The sequence below is a fragment of the Phalacrocorax aristotelis genome, chromosome 3 (assembly GCF_949628215.1).
Source record: "Phalacrocorax aristotelis chromosome 3, bGulAri2.1, whole genome shotgun sequence".
NCBI lineage: Eukaryota > Metazoa > Chordata > Aves > Suliformes > Phalacrocoracidae > Phalacrocorax > Phalacrocorax aristotelis.
Window position 1 is genome coordinate 117,616,597 of NC_134278.1, and position 14,347 is coordinate 117,630,943.

General features: G+C 46.8%; 1 protein-coding gene across 2 annotated transcripts in view; it reads right to left on the reverse strand.

Annotated features, from left to right (window-relative positions):
- Positions 1–456: 456 nt before the first annotated feature.
- Positions 457–14,347, reverse strand: part of VIT (vitrin) — a 57,327-nt gene continuing 43,436 nt past the window's right edge. For both annotated transcript variants that reach the window (XM_075089285.1, XM_075089284.1), the window contains 6 exons: positions 10,753–10,815; positions 7,870–8,017; positions 7,571–7,674; positions 6,836–7,062; positions 4,256–4,769; positions 457–3,630 (listed from right to left, as the gene is read on the reverse strand). In XM_075089285.1, coding sequence (XP_074945386.1) covers positions 3,452–3,630; positions 4,256–4,769; positions 6,836–7,062; positions 7,571–7,674; positions 7,870–8,017; positions 10,753–10,815 — 1,235 coding nt within the window. In that variant the 3' untranslated portion in view covers positions 457–3,451. The remainder of the gene's footprint in view (positions 3,631–4,255; positions 4,770–6,835; positions 7,063–7,570; positions 7,675–7,869; positions 8,018–10,752; positions 10,816–14,347) is intronic.

Consider the following 14,347-nt stretch of genomic DNA (forward strand, 5'->3'; position numbering starts at 1 on the left):
GGCACTGGTCAGGCATCTGAAACTAAGTAGTCCAGCATCAAGTGTCCAGGCGTCTAGATAGATCCTTTCTGATTCAGCCCTGCCTCTAGAAAGTGTGTAGAGACTGTTAAATTTTTTCAGCTTTCAAAAGAAGTCTGTTTCCAAATAAGACATGGTCTTGCAGACTTGGGAAGGTACGCATGATTCTGATGCCATTCAGCCATTAGACTCTGTTTCAATGACTGGTTCCTCTGGTAGGTAATTTGGGGGTCCTTCCTCTGCTAGCTCACTTTTAGTGTGGGTTGTTTATTTTTCCAGCTGAGCATGTAAAAGGATGACATTCAAACACCTGGGGCTATACCAACCATGCTAAGCCTTCTAGTAAGAACCTCAGTTGTGTTGCAGAAACTAAAATGGCATGGACCATATTTGGTGTTTATTTTTTAACCACATACAAGACGACATGTACTGCATATGTCTCTGGGACAATTTTATTGCAAAAGATATAGCAACTTGTATTGATAAGCTAAAAATAGCTTGCATATGTTACAGAAGTTCTGCTGCGTTCTTCAAACAAATATACCCCCGAAACATTTATGAAGATTTGTAAGTTTGTTTCTCAATAAAACAGTATTCAGAAACCTTTAATACATGGCAAATATTTTGATTGCTATGAAAGATAAAGGTTAAGAGGAGTATGTTCTGTGCTGATCCACTCCCTTGCTTTTGTTAATATAAGAGTGTATTCTTACAAGTTTTGAGGCTCATGCTTAAGTTTACAGTGTTTATGAATAGGACATCTAAGTTTAGATGAGAGTCAGATTAAACGTTAAACCACTTTCACACGTTGAAATCCAACAATTTCAAGGTCATCCTGAGAGGTTAATAAAAATGCATATTGGCAAACGAGTGCCATGGTTGTTCTGTAAGCTTAAGACAAACCATTTAAACAACAACAAACCCCAAAATGCCCTTTGTAAATGCTTGAGACAGAAGATAGTTGTGAAACTTCCCTGTGAAAGAGCATTTGAAAGCTCAGTGACATTGCTTGAAGTTTAAGCTTTCAGAAGAAATGAAAATGTGTATCCTAAAGGACGTGTGTGGCGCTAACTGTTCCTGATGTCTCGGCTGTTTGCACTGTGCTTTCAGCAGAGGGGAGTCCCTGCAGAGCACCAGTCTTCCATGCTGCAAGGATACCACCAGTATGGAAAACAATATGTGGTGGTAAGCTGTTGCATTAAAAATTAAACCACAATATTAAGAGTAGCTAAAAGTTAAGACTTAGGCCTTTTTCTCAGCTAGCATTTGAGATTTGTCAAGCCCATATAATGTCTCTTGTTGACCAAGAAAGATGCTTTCAGCAGAATGATAGGGAGGTAGGTCAGGATACGGTGGGATATCAGGGGTTGCTCTGCTTCTGCCTAACTCTATGCTTAATCGGTTATGTTTTTCAAGCCAAGAGGCTATTGCTGTGAAAGTGCAGCAGCAGAGATTAGTGTTTAAAAATTCTACATACAAATATATTTTATGTCTTTGTTTTGCTTTTTTTTGGAAGCTGGCAGTGCCCTGTGTCTTCTCTCTGGGTAGCATTATTATATTGATGATGTTTGGTTGAAGGTGGAACTGAATATTTCTAAGAGGAAGATCTGAACCTTCTCTGTGTAAAACCATTGTTTCATCCAGGATTGGTTTTGATAATCTCTTGAGAGGACCCTATCCTGGCTTATGTTACCACACCAGGGAGATCAAGCAGAATCTGCCATTCTCATTAGTCATCTAATCATCTGCATTATGCTTGCTTCGCTGGTGACTTTTGAGCTACTTCAGTCATACTTCCAAACACAACAATTTCAAAGACTGCTACTTTTGTTGACAAAAAGGAGTCTCCCTTATGGCAATTTACTTCAGTTAATTTTTTTATGTGACTAACAAACATCCTGGGTGATGGTGTTTATTAAAACAATGAAGGCTATTAAAAGTCTAATTTGTAAGATGTGAAGTTTGAGTTTTAATTTCTTCCCATTTCCTGACAGTTTCACAAGCCTGATGCGGTGTGGCTGTAATTGCCATAAGGTGCATGAACACGCACGTTTTTATTGGCTCTGAAACCCCATCCCTTTCCTTCGATAACTGCTTAACGAACATGTTTTCTTAAATTGTACTGGATGGAAACATAACCAGCAACTGCTGCTTCCTAATTCAAGTGCAGTTCTTTTGACCTTCTTAATATGTCACTCCTCCCTTACTGACTAGTGATATGGATAGTTCTTCACTTAAGAAACAACCACATGTTTTGAATAATCCAGGGCTGTAGTAGGTTCACTTTGAAATCAATCCGTAAAACAGAAGTCAATCCCAAATTTGGGAGAGGGTGTCTGTAAATGCTTGAAATGCTGCTTTTCCCAGTGATTAATACAGAACTCAAGATGATTCCCTCTTAAATCCTGTTAATGGCTCTCGAATAGCTCTCTTCACACTAGAGACTGCTGAAAGCTGTTCTGAACTGTGGTTTAATGATAGAGCAGTGGGTCTTAAATGCACTTCTGATTGCGAGCAACTTAAACCCACAATTTTCTCAAAGTCGTCTCTGGGTGGTAGCTCTGCTGCAGGCCTTGAGCCGCACAAGAGGAAAGCAAGTGAGCTAAGGGGACAAGACACTTCTCAAAATCAAATATTAATGCAGTGCTGCAGGAACCAGAATCTAGTCTCCTACATGTTGGCTGCTTTGTGGATCTGGGGCTTTACTGGGGTTGACTAATGGCTGTAGGGTCCCAGAGCTTAGCCTGACTTTTTCCTCTTGCTTGCTTTCCAGTCTCTGGGTTTGGATAAATCTCAACGCTTGAGTTAACAGTAGCTAAAGCTTAACCTGTTGGTAAAACAGCTGTACAGAGAGTGCCTGCTCTTAAGAAGGTACTCAAATTTGAGTGGGGCGCCCCCCCAAAAAACAAACAAACAAACAAAAAAAACCCAAAAAACAAGTGTCTGGTGTCTCAGCCCTGACCTGGGTGCTGACTGTTGGGCAGTGCCATGCAGAGGTGCTTCTGCCACAGCAGCTAAGCAGCGTGGCTGCTCCCTCAAAGGACCTGGCCATTTGGGGAAGCAGGTGGTCCATTTTAAGGAGCCTGTGTGTGCCCAAAGGTAAGACTCGGGCAAGCCGGGCCTCTCTGCTGGAAGCAGCTTTTCGAACAGATCCAGTTATTTCCTCCAAGTTTACTGCCTCTTTTGCTATCCATCCCAATCAGAGTTTCTGAAGCCTGCAAGGAGAGGGGGAAAAGGAAAAAAGGAAAAAAAAATCAACAGTCTACACAGCGCGTTATCATGCATAGGGACAGAGCTGCAATCAACCTTGCTGACTGGAAAGCGCTAAGGAAAAACACCTCCAGTGTTTCTTGAACCGAGGGCTGGCATTACTCCTGTGGCACTTGGCGTGCCTTCAGCATGGCGCCTGATGGTTCCGCCTTGCTTGAGTCCATCAGTTCCGTGGCTGGGAATTAAATTCTGTGCAAATGTTTTGGATGAGCTGATTAACAAAGCAGTAGAGGTTGTCAAATTCATCCACAAAGAAGGAATGCTCCGTATCGGGGTCTGTTGCAATGGCTTCCAGTTCATCTTGGGCTGCCCAAGCAACTCCAATGGAGTAAGCTATAACTCCTGGAAACAAAGCCAGAGTTTAGAATGAACATAAGTTATCATTGCTTAAATTTTATTTAAGACCAATACTGCAAACATAGCTTCCAGGCCACAAAAATGTGGGCAGTGAGTTGCAATTCTCTCTCTCTCTCTCAGTATAAAAATGGCATTTTTCAAATTGGAGAAAAGGCCTAGTTTGTGCTTTGGAATTACCTTTTGCCAACAGCAAAAAGGCTTAAACAATAGTAAAGCTCTAGGTGTGGATCTGAACAACAGGATCCTGAACAACAGGTTCTTGCTCCAATGCAAATGTCTTACAATTGTGTTGGAAGATGTATGATTACCCTGCCTGGAAAGCCAAAGGAGGCTTCATGTGTTACTAAAACAGAAGAAATCCCCTGAGATCTCCAACATATAGCTGCATTTTGCTAGATTTATGTGTGTGGGGTTTTTTTTGTTAAGGTCCTCATTCACATTTTAAATAGACGCTGGTTTCGCTTAGAGCAAGGTGAGACCCCAGGGTTAGGTGCTACTTTTCCTTCCTAAAGTTCCATCTGGTGCCTTCAAATCATAGCGGACTGTATTTCTCCGGCCTGGATAAATGGTGAGGCACTCAGGAGGAGCAGCTAACGATAGAATAGCTTACCATTTTGGTGAGCGGCCATGGCTGGCACTCTGACATCATCATAAGACCTGCCATCTGTAATGAGAATCATGATCTTTCTTTTGTTGGGTTTGGATTTGCTGAACAGCTGCTCTGAGGCGTAGCTGATAGCTGCTCCCGTGCTGGTTCCACCACTCCAGTAACTGATCCTTTTAATAGCACTCAGCACATCCTGCTTTGTGCTGTACTTGTCAAAGCTGAACTCCAGCCTTTGCTCGTAGGTATACTGAACAGCTCCGATGCGGGTGTCGGTGTCCGAAATCTCGAACTCTTTGCTGATGTTGGCTACAAACTGCAGGACTGTGCGGAAGTTGCTGGTGCCGACGCTGCTGGAGCCATCGATGACAAAACCAATGTCAGCTGAATTGAGGCACGTCTTGCTGCAAGCCAGCCGATCGGTGTCACAGACCCGCTTCACCAAGGGCTGGACCACCTTGTGTAGGCTGAACCAGCTGGGCACGTTGATGGAATAGAAACCATTTGTCCTGCACACTGCCTGCAAGGCAACAGAAGGACAAACGCAATGGAAATTCAGTCTGCCTGTTTCAGCTGGGGTATGTAGCTAAATTGTAAATAGAGGCTCCTGGAAAGAGCAATGCTGGAGTCTGAAGCAGCCTCTCCTCCAGTCACCATCTGCTTCCCTGGGAAGTGACATCAGTGTAACATCACAGATACTTGTGTAACGAGCCAGTTTTTCCTGCCCTTTTTTTTTTTTCTTTTTAAAGCTGTGGGATGGAGCTAATGCTATAGTAGTGAAAGAAATATAATAAGAAAGTTTGCCACCTGTCAAGCTTTTTTAGATAAGTTATATTGTTTGCAGAGAAAGCATCCAAATCGCAGAGCTGCTGTTAGCGTGGCTCCAGTGGGCATTATGGGAGCCTGTGTGTTTGCCAGGTGGCAACTTCAGCTCCCATCATTCAGGGTAACAAGGGAAGTTTTGCCTGGTAACAAACCCTACTACCTTGAACTGAAACCTGGGACTGAAGTTAGGTTATCCTTAGCTCATACCCTTCTAAGCAGAAAAAAACCCAGGCGATTTTGGTGAAAATGCAAAAACCCTGTAAATGTTCCCTGTTGCACTGGCTCTGCCAAATAGTTAAAAAAAAAAACCAAACAAACAAAAAAAAACCGCCACCACATTCATTTTTATAACTGAATACTTCTAGGGAGCAGATCTGTGGAAGCTTCTATAGGGTTAGTGGGAGTCAGGTGAGTGTGGGTACGAAGTAAGAGTGACACAGAAGAGGGAGTGGGAGAACTCAAGCATGGGTCAGGGAAGTGATGGGGACAGGCTGGATCAAATTGTCCTTGGCTTTAGGGCCTTTTAAATGCTAATGCCTCAGGTCTCTGGGTAAGAATATTTTGTTAAGCGGGCTTTGTCAATCAACTTTTTGTGCGTGTGTCTGAGTGTTTTAAAATATGGAGGTGCTGCTTTCCTGGTGCCTGGTCTTGACTTGGGTAAAGCCTAACCGTTCCAAGGGAGTTCCGTTTCCTGTCTGATGGCTTCTCACCATATCCTTGTCTCTTACTGTCTTGCTGCCATATTAGTGTTACAATGCAGCAGTGTCAAGCCACTGTTCCCTCTTTAGCTTCCTGTTCTGAGCCCACTCTACTCCTACTTCTGTCATGTCCCCGGCAGGTTTGCAGAGACTCACTGTAGCTTTGCCCTTTTAAAAACTTTAAATGCAAATGAGACTACAAACCAATTAAATGCTGACCAGGTGTAGTGCAGCTCTCTGGAGCAGCTCGGAAACTCATGGGACATTATTTCATAGGAGAGTGACACAGCTCAGATGGGAATCTGTTTTCTGAAAATACCAGATAACCCTACTTGCTGAGCCCAGCCTGGTCTGGCACTTGGTAGATACCTCCTGCTATAACTGGGTGCCAGCTTGCCCTGAAGTGCGGTTGAGCCGGCAGCTACCGTTAGTGCCAAATACAAATCGTTCAAGGCTTGCGTTCTCTGGTTTTGCTGCACATGGCAGGGATTTACGCTGTTCCCAAAGCTACCATGAAGTCCATAGCAGCAGAAACAAATAATAGAAAAATAATCTGCATCAGATCAACAGTGGAAGCAAAATGTGTGTTATCCGGTATAGATGAACAACTGTGGTGTGCCTGTTTTGGGAGCGTCCCAACATTTGCATGTATGGGACCTGTTTGTAAATGCAACACTGACCTTAGGTTGACAGGGCTCCTCAGCCTTTGCTGTGTGGGAGATGCACAGCAGGGAGCTCGTGGAAAGCTCAGGCTGCAATTGTGCTTTGTCATGCTACCATATTTTGGAAAACCTCTCATCTCAGCATGACTGCAGGTTTGTGCCAATGTTAGTCAGTAAAAAGCCATTTCCTCCATGATGCACCTCAAACCAGAATTTAGTACTGACTTCATCCCCTTTCTGACTTCAGCATCGCTGCCTGGCTCTTTGTACAGGACACCTCAAGACAGTATAAGCAGGACAAGAAATAACTGTAAGTGGTAAGAAGGAAAGGGAAAGGCCCTGAATGAAACAACCTGGAAAACAGAGCCAAGATCCTGGCCAGAGCCCAGCCCAGTAAGTACCTTGTCCACAAAGTTTGGTTCGATAATGTTCTGCTGCTCACTTTCAGCAGCTGCTTCAATAGTGACAAAGAAAATGTTGATCCCTGATTCTCTGGCCAGCCTGGAGGCTCCCTCCACTCGGTCAGTCGGCCACCCATCCACCATCACTACGACCACGTTGGGTGCTCCACCTCGATTTCCATTAGCATCCGAAAAAAAGTTTTTGTTAACAAATGAAAGTGCCTTCCCTGGAATAAAAGAGGAAATGAGGATGAATTACAAGTCTGGAAGCCCTCTGCCTGGAAATATCTCACAAAATGGTAGGCAGAGGGCTGATTCAAGTGTTGGAACCCTGCGGAGAGCTGAGGAAAGCTGTTGCTGTGGCTGTGCAAGCAGGAGGGGAGGTCGCTGCTGTCAGTGCCAGTACCTCCTGAGCCCTCCTGCATGGAACCCCATCTGCCCCACCCACCCCGCCGTGCCCCAGAGGGTCTAGGGGTGACAAGTTGGGTTAGCAACCCCTGGTGGGACCTGCGCACAAGGAGAAAGGTAAATCCTATCCACTTGTGATGGACTCGCAGCACCCTGGACCAAAGCAGGCAGGTCATGGTGGGAGCGGTACCCCTCGCCAGCCCTGCCATAGCACTGAGCACCATTCAGTCACAGCCTCCGTACCTGGTGAGGAAGTGTGGGCTTGCTACAGCCCAGGCTCTGGAGCCCTCCCCAAGCTGAGGACCCACAAGCAGTCCCATCACCTACCAACATTGGAAAGTCCACCCTTCTGTGGGATTTTCTCAATTGCATTTCTTATGTCCTTGGAATTAGCATAAGTTCTTAAGTTAAATTCTGTGGAAGGGTCATCGCTAAAAGAAGAAATGAGAGCAATTGTCAGTTTTTTGCTTCACATGCAACAACACAAAAGCTGCAGGACTTCTCTGTGCTAACCAGCTCCTGAGTGTGAACTGGAACGAGACCTTTAGTACACATCAGCCGCAGAGCTACAGCTCCCGGAGTGTGCAGTCATGCTCCATAGGAGTAGCTGCACGAGAAGCTCTTACCCGTACTGAACGATGCCCATCAGAGGACCAGCGCTGCCAATGCCAAGGGCCTGAGCCATGTTACTGAGGAACTGCTTCTGGAGCTGAAAGCGGCGTCTACCAATGCTCCAGCTCCCGTCCATCAAGAAGGACAAATCAATCTTGCAATCTGAGGAGAGACACAGAAACACAGAAAACATTTTTAGTACTTTCTGGTGGCTGTGCTTCTTGTGAGGAGCAAATGCCTAAGAGGTTATATCCAGGGACTAGTCCTGCTGCATAAGCTGTACCAAAAAGCCTTTGACAAGGACAAGTCACAGCTGGGGGCTCAACTCTGTCCTGCTCATTGGTAGGAAATTCCAAACAATGTGGTCCTTGGAACGATTGTCTCCCATACAACATCCCAACCTGGCTGGGTGACAGAAGGGCAATAAGATGTACCCAGATGCCAGTTAGGGGGCTAGGGAGGAGAGGTCCCTGAGGGAGGAGCAGGCTGGCTCATGTCCTGTGCCCACAGAGCTGTGGCTTGGGCTCAGCCCACTTTATTCACAGCCTAGAGGGAATGAGAGTTTGTAAAGCCAACATGACCCTTGGATTTTGTGGTTGGCCACCTGCAGAGAACAGACTGCAGGGATTTCCTAGGTTAAGCTTTTGTGAGCTTAATTGATGTAATAGATGTAACAGGAACAGTTCTTCACATACTGTGTAAATGCTGCTCAGAAGGGAGGGAATACCTACCCAGTTCCCTAAATGTGTGATGCTGGGATGTGCCTTGGGGCAAAGGACATTGTGGGGTCTCTTCAAGGAGCTGCTGATGTCAATCCTGGCAGCTCTGCGCTTCTGAATGGGAACCGTTCGGCAGCTTCATTCTAGGCTGGAGTTAACATTGGGGGATGGTGATTTCACCTGGTATGTTCAGACTAAGCAGGGGCTCTTCTCACATGTAGCTGTAGGCTTTTACCTGTGTGTGCAGCAGCAGCAGTGCACTGTTGTGTGCTGCCTCTCTGGGCTGAAAGCAACATTCTAGAAAGGCTACACCTGCACCCAGACAAACTCTTCCCTCCAATTACACATATGAACCTTATCTTTGTGCTTCTCTGAATGCTATTCTCATCACTGTCAGCCAGCTTTTACGTCTCTGCAAGTTAATGGTAAAACATTCACCGGTTGGACAGCGACCAGGAGTGGGATCAAAATTTGGCTTAACTAGAGCGCTAATTAACATTTTCCCCCTCCGGCGTCTGGGTCATCCCCATCTCTTGATGTCCCTCTGATGATGCCTTTTACCAATCAGACTGTCCAAAATAGTGTGTTTTAATTATTAGGTAGCCCGAAGGCTACAAAGCGCCAATTGTTCCTACTGGCTTACGCAACTGCCTCCCATCTCATTACCTTCAATTTTTTTCTCCCGTAGCTGTCTGTTTTTCTAATTTTAATAATGCTGAATTATAGAAGCGTGACTGAGAACCGTGTTCATTCACAGCAGATCATGAGGCGAGGCCGGGACCCACAACAAATATCTCAATTAACAGCCAAGCTTTCCTGAATTTCCTGTCCCTCAAAGGGAGCTATACCACACAGTCCATATGTGGAAAGTGGGGAGTTTGTTAGCCAGCAGGGTCCAGGCATGCTTGGACATATGCTTGTATACTTTCTGGGGAGGATTCAGACAGCAGGAGTATTTTGGTGCTGGGACATTAGCCTTTGCTCTTGCAGAGTCCCACTAAAGGTGCTCTGTAGGGAGCTGAGCACTTTCTGATTTGTAGGGAGGCAAGATCTGAATTATAGCTTTTATGGTCCTAGAGGTATCGGTGGGATGAGAGTTTTGATTCTGGTGTATCTTATCTCAGTTCAACTGCTGGAAACACAGCTGAGCTTGCCTGTGTCTTTGCTACCCTGAGCTGTGCTTTCCTGCAGCGCAATTGGGTCTGTAGGGCAGATCCTTCCCCTTTTCATCTTCTTTCCCTTATTTCTGATCAGTTTTAGGTGTATTTGGCATCTTTTATAGAGAAAAAAAATGCTTTTAAGGATTAGGAGGAGCGCCTGAGAACATATAGACGTTTGGGTTTAGCAGTTACTACAAAGAGCCCTTGAAATACCAGTTCTGCGAGAGACAGCGTTCAGCTGCTGGAGGATGGGCAAGAGAAGACCACGGTGCCAGTGGGAGGGTAAAGCCCCCTCTCCAGGGCAACTTCCCGTAAGGAGGCAGCAGATGACCCCATCTCTCCACCCAGAGCTTGCTCTCTCTTTCTCCTTCTACTCTGGTCCCGCCTGAAGATGAATTAATGGGCAAATCTGCCTTTAATTATGAAGGGCTGTAGAAGATTTCTTTTTCAGAGCAGGGGACCCTATGTGTCCATCCCTGGACTGAGGGATCCTTGATGCTCCCTCTGCATCCACTCTCTCCTTGCTGCAGCAGGTGCTGGCTCCCTTTCTCAGGTGGTTTCATTCCTTCCCACCCACTGCTGTGGTAAGGGTGTCTGCACTCAGCATAGCCATGGGAGCCTCCTGTGGTCAGCAGGGCTTGTTCATCTAACCCTGGCCGCAATGCATTGGTTTGCTGTCCTCCACCATTGAAGTCCCTGAGTGAAGCTCTGCACCCCAGGAATGCGGAGCTGATACTGCCCAGGAAGAGGTAGCGGTGAGCAGCCACCATCTCCCTGCCCAGGTAAGCTAAATCTTGGCTGTTATTTCCTTCCCTGTAGAAGCAACAACCAATTACATGTATGAGGGGGGGTTGGTGGAGAGTACTTACTCTTCCTCTGCAAGTGAAAAATGCATTCCTCAAATTTGTTGGACTTTCTTGAAAACTTACCTTTTGCTATTTAATTTGAATCCATTCTAGCAATGTGTGATTAATAAAATGGTATTATTTAATTATGAAATTAATTCTGAAGTACATACTTGGGTTCCCCTGGGAGGTGGATTCCAGTGGCTTTGGATTCAATTCTTCCTTTGAACTGAAGCCTAGAGAGAGGAAGGAAAGGCTCCATCAGTGTGTGCTCAGTGGCTGCCCTCCCTCTGGAAGGAAGCAGCAATGGGGTGGCTGCAGAGTCCCCCCTGGCCTGAGGATTGATGTAGGAGGTAAATGAGGACAGGGAGCACATCCTTGGAGCTTACCTTTTTCCACCTGCATCACTTCTAGGATAAAACAAGAGGGGAGGCATTTCTAAAAGTGCCACCAAAGCCTGTCCAAGCACCAACTTTGACTCCTCTTTGCAAGTCAGTTTCCTCACTGCAAGGGCTTGAGTAGCATGCACAAGTAGAGGGTTCCTTAGGTGCAGAGGCTGATGGCCATGATGTGGGGTGGTGACCCCCCAGCACTTTGCCCCTGAAAGAACCAGCATAGCCACCCCCTGGCTTGCTGTGCTTCACCCATGCTTTACAATGAGCCGCATAATGTCTGAAGCAGATGAGCGACAGATTTAGCAGGTTGGTTTTCTGTCTGGGGAAGAAGGCACAGGCATCAACTCACCCTACCGTGTTACAGCTGGGGAAGCAATTCAAGCCACAGCTCCTCAGGTGCTCCTGGAGGACTGGGTTATTTTGGAAAGCACAAAAGAAACAGGGTAAATGGTGGCAGAGAGCTATGGTCAAGTCACTGGTAAGAGTCTTGCTAGTCACTAGTGGATTTTAGCTGAGGGCCTACTGAGATATTTGGGTGGTAGCTGCTTTGGGAATGTGAGTTTACGTCATTGTGAGATGCACTGACTCACAGGGCGTCATCAGGCTGGCATCAGAAGGTTTGAAAATGCTGAACTTCACTCATTACTTGAATGTCTGGTGAGAGTCTCTGACAGTACAGCATCTCCCTCCCAAGTGAGGGCAAAGAGCTGTTTCTTTTCACTACAGCATGACAAGATTAAGGGGATTTAGCTGTGATAATCCTCAGAAGAGACAGCAATGATCAGACAAGCCCCAAACCGAGCACTCATCAAGGAAGCAGTTGGTCAGAAGAACAGGAGAATGGTTTATTTTTGTAAACTGCATATTAACAAGGAAGACTTCCTTAGACCTTCATCACCAAATAAGTTGAGGAAAGACTACAAGACTTCAGAGAGACAATAAAAATATATTTTTTGAAAGCGTGAGCTTTATATAGAAAAAAAGATGACAAAATACTAGGTGCCACAGTGTTTGTCTCTCCACAGCAGCCAGCCATGAGCAAGCCAAGCATGAAAGCATCGGTGTATGTAAAGAGAGCGTAGGCGGCAAAGGGACATTAGTAAAGGTCACCATGTAAATATGATGGGAGATGTAACAGCCCTGAGCACATGCATCGCCTAAGCTGGTTGCTGAAAATATTAATGACCAAGCCATAATAATGCAGACAAGAGCCCAGAAAATGGGGGGAAATTCCAGCTCCAGCTCCATCCGTCACCACTCCTATTTCCATTCCAGCTATGCCTAATGATCTGCCCCTTTTAAGGGGCAAATACAACTACTTTGAGTCCTTCCTCCTGCATGCTGAAAGCTGCGCATAGTTTTGGGTCAGGGGCCAATTTTTTATTAATTCTGAGTATGCAGTACCTAATGGAAAGCTGACCTGATCCCCTACCGGGAGGCTATAGCACACTTCATCATCCTTGAGGAACAGAAAGGTTGCTTTGGGTTCTTGTTTTTTATTCAGCTGCCAGTGAAGAAAGTTTCCACTGCAGGGTTTGAACAGACCTGCTACCAGCAGCACTGTGTGATTTCCCTCCGCTTTGCTCATCCCCAGGCATCTGCTGTTGCCTGTCGCTAGAGGCAGGATGCTAAGCTAGCTGGAACACTGGGTTTGGCCTTGTACAGGAGCCCACGTGGTCACGTGTGAATGAAATAGGTAAAGGCCACAAAGATTGGCCCTACTTCATTTAGGACAAGAGCTAGTGATTTCTTTGTGTGTTTTCTTTGCGAGTTTCCCTGGCTATGACCGGCCGGGTTAGGGCAGTGCCAGGACTGGTGCTGCTTTTTGTCACTGCACACGCGGTGCCCTGTGGTGCCAGCAGCCCCACTGCGTGCAGCCTCCCTGTGCTCCTACCTAAGCTTTGGAACAGATACTTTCTGAGCAGGGCATAGGGTCTCTCCACCCATCCTGCCACTGGCTCTTGTGCCCAAAATGCCTCACCCCACAGTCAGTGGAGCTGGCCCTCTCCTGCCAGAGCAGGCTGGGGAGCCAGGCTGCAGCTGGCTTTGTCCCTCCTGGCTGGAGCTGTTGGCTTGTTGGCTCTTGTCTTGCCCCTCTTCTGCACACCTGGGATGAGTTCCCAGGCAAGGAACAGGAGAGAGGGCTCCTGATGGTGTGCGCTTGCCCTCAGGAGGCCCATTTGGATGGGGTAAAACAGCAACTGGGGGAGGCAGAGTGGTGGTGTTGGGTAGGGCAGCACTGCTTGAGACTGGTCACTGGCTCCTGACTGCAGAAAAGTGACATTTTTGGAACAGGGTGGTGCAAAACAGCTCGTCCAGTGACATCTGCTGCAGCAAACATTTCTGACCTGTCTCAAGTCTGAAAGTCTTGCTGCCAGGGACCAAATCTGCCTCTGTCCTGAGGAAGGACAGGAGGCAAATCCTGTACAGATGCAGTTGCTGCTCCTGAGAGATAAACATTCTGCCACACTGAGGAGTGTTTTAACTGAGAATACTCGATGGGAGCAAACCTATCGGCTGCAGGCATGGAGAGGCACAAGCGGCCCCAGGTGCAAGCAGCAGTGGCACAGGGAGATGAAACAAGACAGGGTTAGAGGAGGAGGTGAATTTTGGGCTTAGGCTGGTGTATGTCCATGGCTGCTCCTTGGATAAATGTGAAGGAGGGTGGTTTAGCAGCCAGGCAAAGTAAAGCATAGGAGCAAGAGCTGCAGGACAACGCTTTGAAGGAGGTAGCCATAGCATCAAGTGTTTCTTGCAGGCTGAGGCTGGGCTGCACACTTGTGCCTGGTGACCCTGCAGCTCCATCAGCAGCCATGGCCTCCCAAACCTGGGAGAGGAAAAGCTTGCCAGAATGATTTGGCAACGCCCCCTCTTTGCCCTTGCTTCGCCTGTGTGTAAATGCCTGTGGGCACAGTGCCATGGATGCTTTCAGGTGGTGCAAACAAGCCCCAGCACCCAAAGGCAGAGCCCTCCTCTTGCCAGGCACCCATCTGCCTGCTCCTGCCCTGCTACCAGCCCCTGTGCCTGCCCGGTGTCAGTGGGTTGCAAGAAGGGGAAAAAAGCAAAGTGAAGCTGGGAAGAAAGAAAAAGATTAGTGATGGTCTGGACCAGCTCCCTGATGCAGCGCACCCTCTGGCCACATAGGTCCCTGGGCAGAGGGTGGCTGGGAGGCTTAATGGCTCTTTTCACCAGCAGCACTGGCTTATGGTGGGTTTTTCTGATGCAGAAGTTATGGGTGACATGAGAGAGACAGACAAAGGAAGCAATGACTTGGACTTGTACATTGCCTCTGTTTGTCAGCCACATGGATGATTGTGGTTTTTTTCTTTAAAACCTGAAATAGTCAGCAGCTTGCCCTCCTGACTGTGTATGT